The 19,318-nt window shown below is 36.7% G+C and overlaps 3 protein-coding genes across 4 annotated transcripts; 1 reads left to right on the forward strand and 2 right to left on the reverse strand.

The window, feature by feature from the left end:
* The first annotated feature begins 4,438 nt into the window (after positions 1–4,438).
* On the forward strand, positions 4,439–5,312 carry LOC119995426 (transcription repressor OFP13-like). Its single transcript, XM_038841919.1, has one exon. The coding sequence runs from the start codon at positions 4,494–4,496 to the stop codon at positions 5,211–5,213; it is 720 nt and encodes a 239-aa protein (XP_038697847.1). The 5' UTR covers positions 4,439–4,493; the 3' UTR covers positions 5,214–5,312.
* Positions 5,313–11,976: 6,664 nt separating this feature from the next.
* On the reverse strand, positions 11,977–12,842 carry LOC119995306 (transcription repressor OFP6-like). The gene has a single exon (XM_038841776.1). The coding sequence runs from the start codon at positions 12,818–12,820 to the stop codon at positions 12,266–12,268; it is 555 nt and encodes a 184-aa protein (XP_038697704.1). The 5' UTR covers positions 12,821–12,842; the 3' UTR covers positions 11,977–12,265.
* A 940-nt stretch (positions 12,843–13,782) lies between these two features.
* Positions 13,783–19,111, reverse strand: LOC119986711 (lipid droplet-associated hydrolase). Of its 2 annotated transcripts, XM_038831391.1 has the most exons (13): positions 18,722–19,111; positions 18,563–18,636; positions 18,401–18,472; positions 18,277–18,305; positions 18,115–18,165; positions 17,656–17,706; positions 17,010–17,066; positions 16,819–16,901; positions 15,765–15,912; positions 15,594–15,644; positions 14,901–15,005; positions 14,060–14,201; positions 13,783–13,844 (listed from the first exon to the last, which is right to left on the reverse strand). In XM_038831391.1, the coding sequence occupies exons 1-12, from the start codon at positions 18,937–18,939 to the stop codon at positions 14,061–14,063; spliced, it is 1,080 nt and encodes a 359-aa protein (XP_038687319.1). In that variant the 5' UTR covers positions 18,940–19,111; the 3' UTR covers positions 13,783–13,844; position 14,060. The 2 variants fall into 2 exon arrangements, with proteins under 2 accessions (XP_038687319.1, XP_038687312.1); XM_038831384.1 differs by having other exon boundaries at positions 13,784–14,201; positions 18,722–19,110.
* Positions 19,112–19,318: the final 207 nt, after the last annotated feature.

Genomic DNA, 19,318 nt, shown 5'->3' on the forward strand with positions numbered 1-19,318 from the left:
GAGGAAGGGTTTCGATAATTGATACTTCAATCATAATATCATCTTAGGTAGGCTAACATAAGAGGACCTTGGGATGCCAAATTTATTTCCCTTTTCAGATCTTTTATTGTTTGCCATGTATAATGCTGATTTCTTTTCTGATTCATTTTTTCTTGTACAGAATGGCGATATTTTTAATTTCTTAAGAGATGAACATTCCCTGGCCCGTTAACACTCTGGTTAGGAATAAATTCAATTTCCTTTTTCTTATGTTTTTGTACTAACAACAATCTGAGTTATTGTTTTGTACCTGTTCAAATATGCAATTCATGAAGCTAAGGAGAATGTAAGAATTGAGATGAGAGCTGTAGATGCGAGGTAATCAGATTTTGTGCATGTGGTTACTACATGGAAATCAATTGACTTTTATCTCACAGTTCTACTGAAAGTGGAAGTTGTACCCAGTAGTTGAAAATGGATGACCAATAGGTTGAGCACCATGACTGTTATGTGACGATTGATATTGTTTCTTCTTAGTTTCTTTTCTTTTCAGTTGGAGAATGTTACCATGTGAAGCTATGATGAGATGAAATGAACATTGCAACTGAAGGTTTGTCTCTCAAATGTAGAATTTCTTGTTTTTGGTAATTACTGGTTACTGGTAATCCATAAGGTTTGGGACAAAGGTTTTGATGATGCTGATAATGATTGGTTACTAGATAATTGCATCGTGTGATGAATGGCGTTCTTATGGTCACTTTTAGCACTAATTATATTGTTTGGGATGATTCATTCTTTTCTTCTTAATTTTGGTCATGCCTTCAGGGTGTTACATGCTTTAGGCACTCTGAATGGTCTGCTGGGCTTCTGATGGACCCGACATAGGTGTGAAGTATTATTAGAACTCATGAATATTGCGCTTTCTCTTCTTTGTTGAATGTAATTTAGCCATTAATGGTTCCTGAGAGACTGATACATGACAGTTGCTTGGCAAATAAAAACAAACAAAGAAAAAAGGAGAAAAGTTTAGGGTAAAAGGGAAATTTATCATAGCGCAAAATGTGATTTGTCTTTGATGCTTATTGATGATAGAGACTTCAGATAATGCTGAGTATTATGGTTACTCGTTTCTGCATGCAGCTTGGAAGGTGGCCATGGCTGATATTTGTTGTATGTATATTTCATTGGAAAACTTTGACGAAATTTATTCAGTTCTTGTATTTGCGCCTCTTGATGTCTATGGAGTCTCTTGCATTGCTTATGCAAATTTGTCCACAGATATATGTATAAATCAAAATTGGAGGCATTGAGGTGATACTCAGAACGAGCTAAAGTCTTACTCCAATCCCTTAAGATAGGTAAATGTTTGTCACTCTGTCAGGTGTGAATACACTTATGTGTCACAACACACAGAATGAAGAGAAGCTTATTGATTCAGAACATCTTGTAGGCCATATTTCCCCCTCTTCTCCCTTAATTGGATTTTTTAAGGAGTAAACGTGTAATGATTCACCCTTTTTGAAGAGTATTATCATTAACTTATTCTGATCCTACATATCATTACACCTTTTTTGTTATGTTTTAGTTTGTTTTGAAGAGTATTATCGTTAACTTGTTCTGATCATAAATATATAGAATTATGCTCCGTGTTGTGTAATTCGTATCTCTTGACATCAAGGACATGGCGATTGAATCAGTTAGCAGAAACTCTGTCCTAGTGGATTTGATCTATTTGACTGGAGATTTGTTTTGATAAGCTCACTTATTTGGCCCACACAGCTTCCCTGATTTGTTTTGTTCAGTGTCCTTATTCTGTCCTATTCTTTCCTGGATGTAATTTTTGTGAAATTTCATTCTCATTTTAGGTGCAGCTGTTGATAAAAATGCAGAACAGTCATAAAGAAAATGGTTGCTAATTATTTAGAAATTGGTTGCACGAATTTTAAGCAACAGCGGATTGTGTATTCGCCAGATTAGCATTGAGTGGACATTCCTTGTTACTTGGAGCATGTTTCATTGACAGGTTGTTGAATGATTAAACATTTTCTCAATTTGATTTCCTAGTTTGATAGGATTTGGTGTTATGAAGAGCCTTATTCTTTACTAAATCATATTGTGATCGCAAACATTTATCAAATCTTGTTCCTAATCAGTACTTCTGCTTGAGCATGATCGAAGACTGGAGAGAAGTGCGGGTATCGGATCTGCAGTAAGCCAGTTATCAAAAGTTAAAGGTGTTACCATGTTCTGTTTTGTATTGTTATATGTTGTCATCTACTAACAACACTCGTACCAAGATGGACAAGTGCAGGTGTGAGAGGACACTGAGTCCATGGACACTAATCACATGAGATGCCAGGAAGCATCGGCTATAATTGTTTCTAACAATGGAGTTACCGCGTGTCCCCTCCAGTATACGTTATCCAGGCAAGAATAGGGTCTCCTGTGAAGGATTGATTTTCATTCGCTGATCTACAAAATCTATTAAATCTTCTGGGTTGAAAAGTTTTTGCCCGTTGGCATGTCATTCATAAGACCTCAGGTTCGTCAATGGCTGTACTTTTCTTGTTCTCTTTGATGCCTTGAGTTTGAGGGGGAACCCACAATTATGCAGGCATCTCTGATTGGGGTCAGCGATTTATCAACATAGCCACATCAAACGTGGCGGTGTCTTTCATTGTGGGTCAGTAGTGCGTGGTTAGATCAGATGGTCCAATTTTCTGCTAAATCTTGTTGCTTTTGAGCTGTGTGTTAACTGAATGGTTGGATGATATTATTGGCATTTTCTTGCATTTCTGTGGATACATCCACACTTGGAAGGTACTAGGCAGACCTGATTTATTTTTAAATTTGCAGCAACTTCTATAAACAACTTTTCAAGCACCATTGTTTTTACAGTACTCTGTTAGTCTGAGGGTTTTGTGGTCGATCAGACATGGGATATTATACTGAAGCAGAGAAACAGAAATGGTAAATAGTATGTACTCTTATATACTAGGATGACATAAATATGAGAAAAGGGAAAAAAAAACATACGATCCGTGGTCCCTTAGAAATACGAGATAGAGGAAAGATAAGGTCCCCTTCATATAACACCCACATACTCCTCCGTAATATCACTCTCTTTATATTTGGCCTTCTCTGCAAGTGACCAACTTCACCAGGTAAACTCTTGGGTTACAGTTGGCTCATTTATTAAGCCCAGAAGCCACAAAACTTCTTTCGTTCTTTCTTTCTTTTTTTACTGAATACTACTCAAGATGCAAAAGTTTGAACTTCAAAATCTGCTTCTATATTACAGAGAGGACCACATAAAAATCCTTCTGTTCCATGGTCCCCTTAATGTGTGTATGTATATTAGAAACTGTAAGCTGGTTCATCCACAGATTTGTAGCCGTAGAAATAAATAATGGATTTGAAACTTAAAATATAGCGATGTGTTATGTTTCATGGTGCCGGTGGTTTAGAATAAACCAAAGAAGCCATTAATAAGGACTCGGAAACTGAGTTCTATCTCTTCTCCCTTTACTTGGTTAGTGCAGAAAAAGCAGACCGATCCTTTTGAGTAGAGAAGGAACAATCATAGAGAAGAGCCTCACAATCATACAAACGAGTCTTTCTCTGTCCTGTCTGTCTGCCTCCCCTCTCTCTCTATCGAGTCCCCATTTTTCACCACGTACGTTACAGGGACGCACGTGACTCAGTTACCTTTTTAAGTGTTTTGCACATGAACATGGCTTTCGTACCTCACATGCATGCGATGCGACCATATGTTTTTGTCTTTTATTTTCTGTCATGAATTTTATGTATGAAAAAAAGAAAAGAAAAGAAAAAGAGTACAATTATGATTTCCATCCAGTTCAAGTTTTGATTGGATTGTGGGTAATTAACAGCTCAAAGTGTCACTGTTTGGTTTGGTTGGGATATTTATTGGTCAATTAACTTGGTAAGTGGAATTGCAATTCCAGATAGACTAGTGTTCTTTAATTACTTTTTAATTGAAATTAAACCGTCTTAGGTTGTACTGAAAATGAGATGTGTATATATATATATTTGTGTGTATATTACTTGTGCATTTGAGCTACATAAACGGATGGACCTACCAAAGAAATGAAATTGCAATTATGCAAATATAATAATATAGTATTGTAATTAAACAATCCAAGTGCAACATTCAATATACTCTACTGACAAACATTTATGACGCAAGCAGGAAATTTAATACCAAAAACAATAAATAAATTTAAGGAGAGTGAAATACCATACTTGTCCCCACCTCTCATTTCCAACCCTCACCCAACCGGCCTATCAAAAGAAGAATTAAAAATTTAAAAAAAAAAAAAAAAAAAACTCACCCAACTTGGTCTCCATTTAAAATCTACTCTGACTTGACCATTAATACCCACAATAATAAATAAGTCTCCTCAAAAGCCTCCCATTTGAACCAACACACACACACACAGAGTCACACACGAGTATACACATTTCTTTCATTCAACACAAAAACCACTGTCATGGTCAAGAAAATGAAGCTCTCATTTCTCTCCAAGGCATGGCCTTCTTGCAATCAACCAAGAACTCTCTCTTTCCGTGAGTTCAAGACCATCAATTCAGCCTATGTTGTTGATGCTGTGGACACAACAACAACAACTACTCATGATTACTCAATATTGTCCACAAATTCCTTGGAATCACCTAGTTTTTCAACACTAATGTCTGAAGATTCAGGTGGGGATTGTTCAATAGAGAGAATGATTCAAGGTTTAAGGTCAGAGAGGCTCTTCTTTGAGCCAGGAGAGAGTAATTCAATACTAGAAGAGTCAAAGTCAGGTGGGTTTCCATTTAAACAAAGCTTGGTGATGTCAATGGAGTCAGAAGACCCCTATGTGGATTTTAGGAAATCAATGGAGGAGATGGTGGAGGCTCATGGAGTGAAGGATTGGGAAGGTCTTGAAGAGCTTTTCTGCTGGTATTTGAGAGTGAATGGGAAGAACAATCATGGTTACATTGTTGGTGCTTTTGTTGATTTGCTTGTTTCAATTTGTATTCATGATTTCTCTAGGGCTCATAATTACGTCAATGTTGTTTCTTCCTCTCCTTCTTCTCCATTGTCGTTCTGTACTTCATCTTGTGATGATGGTTCCTCTTCTTCTTTAACTCCTTGTATTTCTTCCATGGAAGCAGAGAGTACTAGTCAGAACAGAGAGAAAGATGATGATGGTGTTTCATCTTAATTAACTCCTTGATTCTCTTAATCCTCGAATATTTTGTTATACTTTAATTGGAATTTAGTATGTAACAATTGATTAATTATATCTATGAAAGTACATTAAATTTGAAATTAAAAAGAAGTTGAGAAATACGAGTAACTCATATAACACTCATGTGTGGTATTTCATAAAAGTCTCGAGTTTAAACCTCTTCATCCCCTGCTCGGTAGTTTTGAAAAAAAAAGGAAAAGAATTAATTAAGGAGGAAGTAATAAGGTTGCTTCAACGGCATTCTAGCTATAAATGTGGCGTGTACCGGCTTCCATATGAAAGAATTTAATTAAGAGTTTCTTTTTTAAAATAAATGAAACAGGACAGTTGGAAATATTGGGAGGATCAGAGCCGTTGGTTATTTGAATTAATTTTTATAATATATTTTTTTATATAAATATTTGAATGCATGCATAGTCGTTATCAAATGATAGGTACAATTTCATAGCAGCAGAGAAGTATTTTGGCCTGGTTCGTCCTAGATGGACCTGCAGGGGCTGCAGAATTATCGTCTCTGAACACCAGCCACCAGGGGAGACTGCCAAAATATAATTATAATGGGGGGATACATTTGATGAATTTGAGAATTGTCTTTTATGTATCATCACACCACTAGAATAGTAAAAGCTAGGGTTTGAGGGACAAGTAGATACAATCTCTTAAACAAAACAAAACCCACATCCAATTCAGCTTTCAAACTGCTAAAATATTCACATAAAACAAAATCCAATTAAGATATATATCAAAAAAGGGTACCCAAGAGATAATGAAATCTCTCTCTCTCCAATTGCAAGCTACATATTAATTTGTTGAACAAGATTTGTCACGGTATACATTCCTTGCTTGTTCATTAACCATATATACAAGTTTGTCCTTCAATATTCGATATGAGCTTAAATTCGGATCGTTAAACATGCATGCGCATACCAAAATTTCTGATTTGATGAGATTGTAAATTGGACAAAAATCCAACGCATAGTTTCCGGGTATTTGCTATCAATAAGAATCGAACTCAAGACCTTCCGATTACATACAGTTTGACCTCAAAGAAATTCATCATTAAACTATCACCCAAGTGGTTGATCCATTTACCACATACGTACATACATATATATAAAATAGTAATATACATCAACATTGTCTTGATAGGTTTTGGGTATTGGCTATTTTAGGACAATAATATGTGGTGATTGATACAGTTGTATAATGTGTGGTGTAAAAAAGAGAGCATCCATGTTCTTCAAGAAGCGTTTTCTGCTAATAAGATGCCTTATTTCACTCTCCAAGGTAATATTCTTGTCCGGGCGCCGAAGCTTCTAAACCTTGTGCCACTCTATTTTTTTATTACTCCAATCTCACAATAAGCGAGATGGGCACGTAATATATACATATATATATACAAACACATATTATGGGATACATATAATTAGTATAATTTATTTTCAGTATTTGGATTAGTTCACTGAGCTGTTCAAACTTCACACCAACTCCGCCACACCAGACAGACTACCAGAGTAAGATATTACTTACATTTCATTATTATGCGCAGAAAGTAAACTAATGGCGGATAAGGATTAAGGAATGACACTATAAATGAACAGGGTTAATTAGTTCATGAGTGGGGTTAGTTCCTTTTATATATGGCAAAGTTATTCAGTTGCAAATTTTGTAGTTCAAATTCCTTGCCCAAATTTTCCTACCGTTTGAAATTTCCATGTGCCATTAATGCTTTTGGAATAATTGCAAATCTCCTTATATATGTAATTTTTAAATATATATATATATGTATAGACACACATATGTAGTTGTGCTGCGAAGGAAAATGTTGACCATAGCGTTAATCTGTGAATATATAATTGCAGTCGATCACTTCCCAACTCGAACAGACAAACCCTATGGACTATTACTCTGCAGGCTTTTACTTGTCAAAAACATTGGAAAACCCCAGACCCAAATACATTTTTCTATGAAAACTTAGAGATATATAAAGAGACCATTAATTCATTAATGAGATCTTCACTTTCCAAGAAAATTAAATTTTCCCATCTCAAAACAATGAGTATAGAAGTTGGTGTCTGTCCATTAACTCGTGATAATCCATATGGTAAGGGTCACTGTAACTGTATTATAGCTCTAGCTGTTGGGTGTCGGGTGTTCCAATAAAATGGAGTGGGCTCGAGTACTTGTACATAAGAGATGGATAGATAGCACATTTAACACACTCCATGTCTATTAATACTGGATTAATAGACTTGCAATGCATGAATCTGTCAGTACTCCAGGAGCTGAGTACTGTGATTGTGACTCATCTTAGACTCAGTGGCTGGCTAGGTTATGAATGAGGATGTTCATAGCTCTATCAAAGGGGGGCGGGGATAGTGACGTGTGAATCGTGACTTTTACTGCCCAAAATTACTCGGAGCAAACGAAGACACGAAGTGTATGAGTGTGAGTAATAACTGGGGTTATTTTCGTGTATTAAATGTTATAATTAAGAAACATAATACCACATCAGTAAGATACAAGTATTCCGATGAATACATATGATTAAGCACACTTTCAGACAACTAACTAGAGTTTTCATAGGCTTAGTGATCAGTTTAGCTTGGCTCATTTGTTGGGCTTGAGATGAATAAACTCATGAGAAAAATCCTATATATCCACAAAACACCGGAACTCCAAAGCGGATAATATTATTTGTTTTCCAAAGCAGAGTCGTTTCTTTGGGTGTGGATTTCTGACATTAAATGCTTCTTCCCAAGCTGGCAGGGTGGTTTCAATGACAATCAATATTTTAAGGGCAATAAATAACATTTGGTCCTTCAACTATACTCCTCGTTTCACTGTTCTTAAACTTTTTTTGTGCTTAACTTCGTCCTTCAACTATTGAAAGATATATATTTCGTCATTCAAGTGAGAGAGTAGCCGAAAAAATCCAACGTGACATCTATTTGACATATCGGAGTAATCTTCATCGGTAAACTTGAACACTATTATTCCTAAATTATTAATGTCAACACTTGTAGTGCTTAAATTATACAATAAAATAGTTTGGGGATTTTGAAGAGTTAGATTTTTTGGGGATTTTGTAAAATGACAGATGTAAAATTTGCACAAAGTGGGATGATAAGTGTAAAAAATTACTTTAACTGGGATGTCATGTATGATTTTCTTGATGTCAAAATCATTTGAGAGACGAATGTGGTACCTTTGAATAGTTAAATGATGATATTAAGAGTAAAAACAGTTTAAGGACAAAAATGAAAGTGAAAATATAGTCAAGGGACCAAATGTATACTTTTATCATATTTTAAGTGGATTTCACCTTTGACGACCACGATAGGCAAAGCTTGGACAGCATGGGGGCCAGCCAGGCTTTTATTTTCCTTCTTCGTCTTATCTTATTTCCCTGTATTGGGCTCTTTCTTTCGAACAACAGCTGACTAGCAGAGTCTGCTGTATTAGGCTATTAGCTAGGCGGGCTTGGGTTTGGGTGATTTCTCTTGGCCTGCAGTCTATATATATATATATATAGATAAATAAAGTTGTTGCTCAAGAACCCTGTAGGTACTCACTCAGCCGACATGAAGTGAGTTTCCTAAATTTAAATGTCCTAAAAAGAGAAACATCATGATATTAGAGCTTTTGAGGGAAGGGGTTTAGGGTCATTTTATCTTTTAAGGGACAAAAAAATGAAGCAATGGACAGTAGTTGACCTGTTTCATTTATTTTTTTCCTTTTGTCGACATGAGATGCAAACCGTCATTTCCAAATCAAAATGATACATTTCGTTAGGATTCCTATACATAAGGTCCTATACATTATTGGCACCCTCTACAAAATTGAACCAATCCCTCTATTGGGTTCCTTTTTCAGGGGTCCCTATTAATCATGATCTATCACCAAAGAATTCAATGCTTTCTTAGTTTCTTAGACCAATGGAATGTGAATCAAAGTGAAGAAACATACATTCCTTCTTCATGTTTTTAGACAAAAAAAAGAAGAAATTAAGGTAATTTAGATCAAATTTTAATGATTGGATAACTAATCAGTCTCTTGATTGCCAAATTATTCATAATAACTAATGATTAGATACCAAAGAGGCGTAGCTCGGTTCTCGGTTGGTTGAGTGACAAGGTATGTAACGTACTTTACCAAAGTTAGAGGTCACAAGTTCTACTCCCATTAGGTGCTCTTTCAATGGTATATTATCACAGAGCTGTCACGAAAACGATGGATAAATCTAATCAGGCGATGGATGAACTCAATCAGGCTCGTTGTCAGAGTGAGCTGGTTACATGAGGTTTATCGCTTTCTGTTAATAGGGAGAAGCTCAATCAGTTCTCGTTGCCAGAGTGAGCTGGTGACATGAGGTTTATCGCTTTTTGTTAATAGGGAGTTAAATAATGAAATGCTTTTGCCAGGCCACAAATACCACAAGTGAACATTAGGGCTGTGCAAATGAAACCGAAAACCGGATCAAAACCGGTAACCGGACCGGTCGGTCCGGTTTGGATCGGTTAGTTGACCGAGTTTGGTCAAACGGTTTTAAAAACCGAAACCAACCGAGTTAAGTCGGTCCGGATATGGTTTGGAATTTTTGTAACCACCGGTTAACCGGACCGGACCGGTATATATAATATATAATATTTAATACTATAATGTCTTTAAATATGGACCATTGAGATATAATATATAATTACTAATGTTATGTACCATTAGATTAAGACATTAAGTGATTAACTATGAAATATTAATATAATATATATCATTCATTGAGATTTTTTTTGAAACATTTTTATCAATCCTTTAAGATTTGCTTACAAAATAGATATTTTACGAAAAACCATAACCGGACCGAAACCGAACCGGTTAGTCGGTTAACCGTAGTAACGGGTTTTGATGGTTTTGGATTGGTTTTGGTTTCAGAAAATACAAATCCGTAATTTCCGGATTGGTGACGGTTTGGCGTCCACGGTCCGGTTAACCGGACCGTGCACAGCCCTAGTGAACATGCATGTCCCCCACTATCTAAACCAACAAAAGGAAAAGGAGATAATTAGATAGAGATTGCCATTTGTATTTGTGTTTACTTACAACTTCTTATCTCTTAAGTTACTAACAATTGAATCGATCAATAAGGACATACACACAACTGTTACAACACATTATATATATATCGATCGGATTCGGATGCAACAATCATATCATGATTTCCTTTTAGTGGCAAAGATTTGTACATGGTTGAGAACTTGAGATGGGGCAATACGATACTTAGACTGTTACGAATATTTAGCACACAAACAGAGTTCAATCTTCTGGCTGTCCTTAATGAAGGCCCATCATGTCTCCACTACCTTAGAAGATTCCCCTCCCTATCGATATCACTATTTCTTTCATGGAAGACAATATCAATCCCTTATTGACCAGGCAACTTCATATATATATAGAGAGAGACATAAAGAGAGAACAACTTGATTAAGTTATTATATATATATATATGATATATGATATGCCAAGACTAGTCCCAAAATTGATGGGAATAACTCAATTGTATGATATATAAGTAAAAAGTTCAGCTTGGCTCACACTTGTAACATGTATTGAGCCTAAAAATTGACTATGGTAACTTCATGTAAATGTGAGAATTCGTAAGTTCAACTTTGACACTCAACAGTTTCATGTTATTTTCATACATGGACTAAAAGCTCATGGGAGATTTTGTGATGTTAACTCTCCTTCGAGGGTTTCAACTTTGTTCCCAGAAGTTTGGGTTTACCTGTCGCCAGCATGAAATAGACAGAGTTAACAGCTCAAGTTAAGAGCAAGCACATCTATTTGATGGCCGTATTGAACAGAGGAATTTTTGATTATAACAAAAATTCGAGCTTAAGTATTTCGGAGACTGATCGAGGAGTCCCTTCAGGACAAGAATGAAAAAAATCAAATACTCGGAATATATATATATATATATATATATATATATATATATATGGGTCAATGATTCCTCGTAGTAGAATATTGGCGCTAGCGTGGTGTCTTACATACAGGTCACATAGTTTCCTTTTTAAGTTGTTATTTAGCTAGATCAATGTGTGTGTCAGTGTGTGTGGACTTTTAAAAAAAAATGATCATCACTAAAAACAAGCCGTGCCCTCGTGTATTTACGTGCAATACCAATATGCTACGCTACCCCTATCAAAAACAACTAAAAATTGGAAAGTAATTTTGTAATTCTTTATACTCAGATCAAGATCATGAGATTGTATATTATATGAAGAAAAAAAACATTAGATTAACTAAAACAATAGGAGATCATGATGACTACAAATTGATTACAGTAAGCCTAGCACGCAAGAGAAAGACGAGGCAGATTCATCATGAATACAGACAAGACAAAATTAAATCACTGTAAGAACGACAACGCAATTATGGCTACGACGATGACCATCCATACTCGATCGTTGACAGTATAATCGTCATAATAATTATATGCCTTCAATGCTCATGCAGGAAATTTAATGATTTCGGAAAATGAAATTTTGATCCGGGATCTTCCTCTTAAATAATGAGTCTAACGTAGCCAAGCCACCCATTAAATTACACCATTAAACTTGTGATTCTGCACATATATGATCGATATATGCATGAATACGTACACTGATACCAATGTTAAATTAAGTCTCCTCTTCTCCTCTTCTCTGCTAAGTATATGCATTGGAAAATGAACAACTCAGTGGGTCCACAAAATACAATTACAAAAATATTGTACTGATTTATTAATAATATTTTGCATTAAACACCACTAATGGCTGACTGACATTGTGGCCCTCTCCCTCCCTCCCTAATGGGAGGAGGAGGAGCCTTCTCTGGCCTGCCCTCGGATTTTGACTTTCAATCCCCAAAACAAAGATTTAATAAACAAAAATACATAACGTACTGCTTCTTTGTACACGTACACTAGATTATTTTACCCAATATATAATTGTTAGGCTGCGGCTGCATAAATATACCACGTGATAGGCCTAGAAGTCACGTGAGACGAATCCAGTACGCAGCTTCTGCGAGAACACTCCGTTCCAGATCTCACGGAAGGCTTCAACGATAATCCCGTGATGATACGGTGCGTTTAGCTGCAAAAAGCAGTTGAGAAGTTCCCTGAGATCTTGTTTGGAGTATATTTCGTTCTCCACTATCATCTGAAGCATTGAACGTCGAAAATCCAAGTACGGGTCATCCGAGTCCTTCTCCACTGCCACGTTCTCCCCACCTACGCGCCCGAACGCACCAACACTTCTCGGACTCGTGTACTTCTCGGTGGTGTCCCAGTTGTCGTAGTAACGTGGGGGCGGCGTGGGTGTGGTTGGAGAGAGTGTGGTGGTGGTGTTTCGAGATGATGAGGTTGAAGAGGAGGAGTAGTGGTGGTTGATTCGGTGGTGGTGGTGCGTCTGTGGCGGCTTGGGCTTGGGCTTGGGGTTTGGGTTGAAAATGTTGGATAGCTTTGGTCTCATGCAGCTGCTGGTGCACCCGAGCTTCACTGAGACTTTGCTAAGGACGAACCTTCTCTTGTTAGTGGACATGTTTTGAGCGAGAGAGAGAGAGAGAGAGAGAGAGAGGAGCGGGGAAGTTTTGACCGAGAATAGGCGAGGGTGGTGCTTACTTAAATACTGCATGTGAGTGAAAGAGGAGCATCTGCGCTAATTTGACTTCCCTGTTATTTGAAAAGCATGACAGCCTGATGACAACCGTAGATTACATAAAAAAAAATCTAAGATGGTCACTGTTGTATGGACAAAGTCTTTATGACATGAAAGACAGTCATTTCAGAGATTGCCCCTCATGATGGATAAAGGATAAGGGAGCTTGTGACTTGTGTTGACGTGTCACATCTCCCATGTCAAAGTTAACGGAGGCAAATTAAGTTGACTCTGATCTAATGCTTACTTACAAAAATAATCAGCTACGTGAGAATCGCAAGGAAGACTAATTGAGTAATGGGCTTAATGTATTTGGGCCAATTGTAGTGTTAGTACAGGCCCGAGCCCATCATCAATGCATCCCACCCACCCGCAACTTCATTTTTTAGGCTGTCGATATCTTTTCAACAACTTGTGCGTCTTGTAGTATTGTTGGAGGCCTTTTGACAAGCCCAAAATGCATCGAATAAAAATTATTAAATTAATGTGAGATTGTCAATGCTTTGTAATGTGATGGGCCTTATTCTCGGAATGAAATTTAAGGCCCACAAGGCATTGGGCTGCATAGATGCCTCACCAAGCCTCACAAGTCACAACCACATTAAATGAAGATTACTACAGGGTTTATACCCTTTCCAAAAAAAATAAAAATAAATCAACTGGGAATTTAGCTCTAACTTTATGGTCAAACTCTAGGAGCTATTTCCCTATTCGGAAAACTTGTTTCCCTCGAACTCTCAAGGCCAGATACATACGCTGTGATTCTAGTTTCCAAGTTTTAGAGTACTTCTACTTCAAGTAATTTGACGCATATGCATATACGTACACTTTCGAAGAAGTAAATAATTAACGAGGATCCATGGAAGAGCCGTCTTTATAATAAAAAGCTGTCCATCATCATGGAGTTCTACATTCCAAAAGTTTTGAAAGGACTCAAGAACAATGTAGAAATTAAAACAAAAACAGAAAAAAAAAAAATCATACATAGCTCGTGTAATTGTGTTCCATATGCATAAACAAACTCTGATGAATAAAGGACTACGAGTAGTCAGCTCCCAGCGAATATAACTATATTAAATCAATTCGCTGTGGCCCAAGAATGTGGCAGAGAATGAGTCTGACCTTATTTGCTTGATATTTGATTCTTTATCAAGCTTGCTACATGCTGAGCAACCCATACTGAACCAGCCTCAGTGCAACAAAAACTATGAGTATGGCCTTCCCTTTCAATTGACAGAGCAATACCTGGAACTTTCTTGGAAATCTGTGAGCAGAAACAGATAACAAAAAGAAAACCAACAAAATGAGGAAGAGTGCATCAAATCACAAGAAATGTAGCAAAGCTGCAAAAGCAATGATCATGACAGTCACTGCAGCAATTGCAAGCTCACAGCCGACAAAAAAGTACTTGCCATTGTGCTTTTATGCCATAGCATAGTCTTTACCAGTTTACCTAGCAGTTTGAATTAACCACAAGTATGATCATTTCCCCCTTTTCATAATGATTCTCATCTTTAATGCATGTGTTTTCTCAAAGAAGTTTTCAATATAACAGCAAGTCCAGCCTGATTCTTAACAAATTTGCCATGAAAGAAATATCATTATTCTTCTCATCACCAAAAACCTCACCCACATATACCATTGTTCCCAAATGCCTGGCTCTTCTCCATTTTAAGGGTGTAGTTAAATAGAGTTATGAAAGTTGTCTGCTTTACTTTACTTTAAATTTGATTCATGTTGGGCTTATTTTTCAATCCATGGGCATTTACACCCGACCACTCCAAGAGTTGCATTTACAGCATACTTCCAGCTAAAACAAACATCCTGTAGGGTGGCAAGTGGCAACTGAGATTCTATGCTCAGTGCCACACTACCACTCAGTGCATGATAACACTCATAAAATTTAGAGAGAAAAATTTAGCAATCCCACAATGAACTCAAAAATCAAGATTCTAAGACTTACTTCTTCAAACACTTGCATGGGACCCCAGTGATCGTCAATGCCAAACAAAAATACAATTTTTCCCTGGTTTTGTCTCATAAACATCCAATCTGGTGTGTCTGAAAGCTACATAAAAGAAACCATAGTCAGCACAATGTCTCAAATCACTTGTTTAATCTTTTGCTAAAGGAGAAGAGGTTGCTGAAGACTGAAGTGGAAGAGGCAGTGTAGACATAATTGTGCAAATATAATCGTATTCTGGAATAAGAGGAGAAAATTTCTTTCTGCGTTATGTATATGTATGTTCTTTTTCCCTTGTGTCCATCAGACAACAACATTTGAGCCTCAATAGGAAACTCAAGTACACAGAAGTACTGACTATGAAGAGGCTACTAATTCTAACCAGGACCTGGTGGTGTGGTTTCTTACAACCTACAAATTGGATTTGCAGGTAGCATTCATATTGCCATGATGTAACAGAGGACAATAAAAATGCTTTCCTGGTAACTGGATATACAACAACGCCAGAAGATTTCTAAAAGGAAGATAAATTTTGGTGTGGAAACCTAAGAATTGCCTTCATTAGTTATAAGGTATCACACCAACCATCAAAAGCAACGTAATAAGAAGTTCCAAAACATAATTCTAGAGAAGAACATGTTATGCAAGAAGAAATCAGAGTTGTTATGGCTGAAACTTTGCAGGCAAGATTACCTTTTTGAATTCTGTCATTGCAAGGAAAAGCACATTACGCATGGTATGGTACTGTAAAAGAATGAATCATCAAAATGTCAAATCAAGGTGGAATGTTCACAATTTTTGGAGAAGTATCTTTTCTGGCCAAGAAGCTAACTCTTTACTTGGTATTAGAAAGCAAAAGTTCACCTGCATCAAATGACTACAGAGAGCATCAACAGCAGTTTTGGACCATGACTTCCCAACAGAATTTGAAACAATTAACCTCGAAGCCCATTTAGGTAGCAGTCCCAATGATGCTACCATAAAACTAAGTCCAGCAGACAAAACCGAGGACCTGAAACTTACAAACTTGTTCTATTAATCTCAAAAACATAGAATAGAGAGCATGAGTTTCAAGCCAAAATAGTTGAAAGATATTGCAAGTCTCTCAAGTCTTTGATGGCATGTGGCTGAAACTGAAAACATAGAATAGAGAGCATGAGTTTCAAGCCAAAATAGTTGAAAGATATTGCATGTAAGAAAGCTTGCGCTAACCAGTAAACCTGAAACTTTCCATTGGTTTATACTCTTGGAGAATTGCTTATGTTATGAGTCTTATTGCGTATTTTTAATTTAATTCCAGGTGTTTTTCTTTAGCTTAGGTGTCCAGGCAAGGAAAAGATTTTCAGGTTTCTTGAAACCAATTCTAGTTGCAGCCCTTGTTCTTCTCCTGCAGTACAGTTGTTTCGTTAGCAATTAGTTACATTCTTAGGTACTGTTTCCCAAGTTATAGTTGAAAGGTTTAGTTACCTGTTTGGAGCTAAATCATCCCATAATATACATATTTTCATCTAGAACCCATTTCCCAACAAATATTGCCACCAAACTTTATTTAACCAACAGATAGAATATTGTATATATGTAAATAAAATACACCAAAAACTTATTTAACTCCAAAGGATGCCTATTCTAATTTCTAAGACAGGATATCTAACAACTCAAAATGCATATTCTACGTCTCTTTCTATTAATTATTTAGTAATTGGTTCTTGTTTAACCACGAACCTAGTTCTCCACCAAAAAAATAAAAATAAAAAGTCCATTATTATGTAAACCTAACGGAAATCTGTGAAGCGGGGGAAGCACAGAGAATGCATTTTCTTTTAAAATAGTGAAAAATAACTTCCACATATGCATGCTTGTACAGTAAAGACAATAGTAAGTGATATACTAATAAACAAATAACAGGAAAGAGCTTTACGCTGCAATCTTCCCAATGATAGACTGGCGTTCTGAATGCTGGTTCAGTGTCAAAAATGGATATAGTCCAATACATAATATCACCTGTGAAAAAAAGAGGGAATTTATGTCAAGACCTGTTTTTTCAGGCCAGATGATTACGAAACTAGCAAAATAAATGTCAAAACTGTAGAATTCAAATAGAGAAATTACCTCTGGACACCTCTTTAGCACTTCAATAGCTATGTATGAACCAATAGAGTGCCCAAGCTTCAGAGAGAAATTCACATTAGCTACTAAAAGTTTTAGATTAGAAACTCACATTCCATGACAATCCTTACAAGTGTAAGTAAAAACTGTTAAGGGTTCTTTTCTTAAATTAACGAGAAAGATAGAATAAGGGTGAACTATCTTGGAGGGGAAACAAGAGGTGACAGTACACAAATCTTCAAAGAACCATTGCTATTGTCGTCATCAGTTCATCACCATAAAACCAAACATTTTGTGGTCAGCCAGGTTCCTTTCTTGAAGCAAATAGCAGAAATACTGGTCGTTGCAACAAAATGATATTGCTATAAGTGCTTTTCTTGAAGCAACTATCAAAAACAAAAACACCACAATATGCTATTGAACTCTCATAATTGGAAATTTTGGACCATTTTGCCATCAGATAAAAGCATTCAGTAAGATGAGCACTGCTGCTAGCATTGAACATACTCAGCAGCTCTTATCATCAAAGACGCACAACTATCCAGATTATATACCAGCCAATCATTGAATCAGAACATGAAATCCCCTTTACAAGAGGTGAAATAACATTGAAAGGAGAAAAATTAATTATAAAAAGAAAGTACCTCACCAGGACTAATGGGACTCCAGAATTATGCAGTTCCTGCCCAATGAAGTCCACCTGCAAAAGTACGAAATCAAAGGAGATGATAATAACATATTAGTATTTCTGGTTACATCATAAACGAAAATAATTCCTCCAGCAAAAGCTGACTAGAAGCCTACCACCAGGAACTGGTACAGAGTTGGGTAAGAGTTGCGGAATTTTAAACAAGGCATCCTAGAAGAAAATGAACTTGGTGATACATGCCATGCACTTCAATTCGTTTCCCAAAAAAATCATCAGCTGAATTTTGGATATCTAATGCTCTTACAATTTAGAACAGAATTTGAGCTTATCAATTGAAAGTTTCCACAAAGTTTCATCCCAATCAGGACAAAAGATTTTTCAGCCAGAAAACAAAAGTAATTATTGACAAACGAAAAGCCCAACAATCTTCTCAAAGCCAATAAGAAATCATGAAGTTACCTTGTGATCAATTTGTTCTTGTAGTGAGAATAGCCTTCCACGCTCCCAGTTCTAGCAAAACAAATCAACGTAAGAATTGCAGGTCTTCTACAAGTCAATAAAACAAAACAAAAAACAAAACGTCGGATCATATAGTGCCTTTAGCAAAGGGAATGCAATCACCTTCTTAGTTTGACAGATGTGTCCAACAGCTGTTGATTATCAAGAGGTTAAATTAGTCAAACAAACTCAAATGTGGAAACCAGAACCCAGCGCAGATGAAGACAAAGAAACAGGCATAACTCGCCTATCACGGACGCTCTTCCTCCAAGCTGCTCGAATAGTGATTCAACAAAATCCTTGTAAAATTGAACAATACCTGCGACAATTACCACAGCCACCACAACCACAAGTTTAATTACAATAATTAGTGCTCAAACTCATACATATATACACCACAACCGCAAACCTGGATTTCCAGGAATGACCAAGACCTGCAATTTAGGATTATCGGCGTGAATCTCCAGCACCTCCACTGTGTAACTGACCATGAAAAATTAGCCAAAAAACTGTCATCAAGTAAGAAATCAAATAAAACACTACAATAGCATCGTAGCATGAAATTTACCTGGACAAATTGCATAACCTGAAATTAACAGGCCTTTTAGTCTCAAAATCAAAGTTATTACTACTCATATCTCTGGCACTACACTTTGAAACTGATCCACTGTGCTTCTTTCGCGGAGCCGAAAGAAGAAGAAGAATAAAACGACGACGATATGCAAGAGTTGAACACCACCTGCAATGAATGGCTCGAGCAGCGGGACTTAGAAGGCGAAAAGGCATTCTTTAAAATCTTTGCGGACCATTTTGTCATTTAATTGGCAATTAATGGGCCGCACCGAAGCGGAGTCCAATCTCTGCAATTTAACATTGGACGTGGGCAGCACAAATCGGTGCCATTGGTTTCAGGGCATCGGTTGAGCAACACAAATTAATGCAAACTGTACTTAATGCGTTTCCATAGGGTTGGGCCGAGAATGATAAATATCGGCAAAAGAGTACTTTTCATCCCTTAATTATTAATCGGGTTTCATTTTCGTCCCTTAACTTTTTTTCTTCCCTTTTTCATCCCCAACTATGGGAAAGTACCATGTTTATCCCTCGAATAAATCTGGCCATTGAAAAATCCTACGTGGCATCATGTTGTTCGTCAGATCAGGTT

The sequence above is a fragment of the Tripterygium wilfordii genome, chromosome 3 (assembly GCF_013401445.1).
Source record: "Tripterygium wilfordii isolate XIE 37 chromosome 3, ASM1340144v1, whole genome shotgun sequence".
In the NCBI taxonomy this organism is placed as follows: Eukaryota; Viridiplantae; Streptophyta; class Magnoliopsida; order Celastrales; family Celastraceae; genus Tripterygium; species Tripterygium wilfordii.

Excerpts from the sequence above, each read along its gene's own strand:
- LOC119995426 (XM_038841919.1), top strand. The coding sequence starts at position 4,494 with ATGGTCAAGAAAATGAAGCTCTCATTTCTCTCCAAGGCATGGCCTTCT.
- LOC119995306 (XM_038841776.1), bottom strand. The coding sequence starts at position 12,820 with ATGTCCACTAACAAGAGAAGGTTCGTCCTTAGCAAAGTCTCAGTGAAG.
- LOC119986711 (XM_038831391.1), bottom strand. The coding sequence starts at position 18,939 with ATGCCTTTTCGCCTTCTAAGTCCCGCTGCTCGAGCCATTCATTGCAGG. Across the intron at positions 15,645-15,764 it reads TCTGTAGTCATTTGATGCAG|TACCATACCATGCGTAATGT; the intron begins GTGAACTTTTGC and ends ATTCTTTTACAG. Across the intron at positions 14,202-14,900 it reads CCATGCAAGTGTTTGAAGAA|ATTTCCAAGAAAGTTCCAGG; the intron begins GTAAGTCTTAGA and ends TTCTGCTCACAG.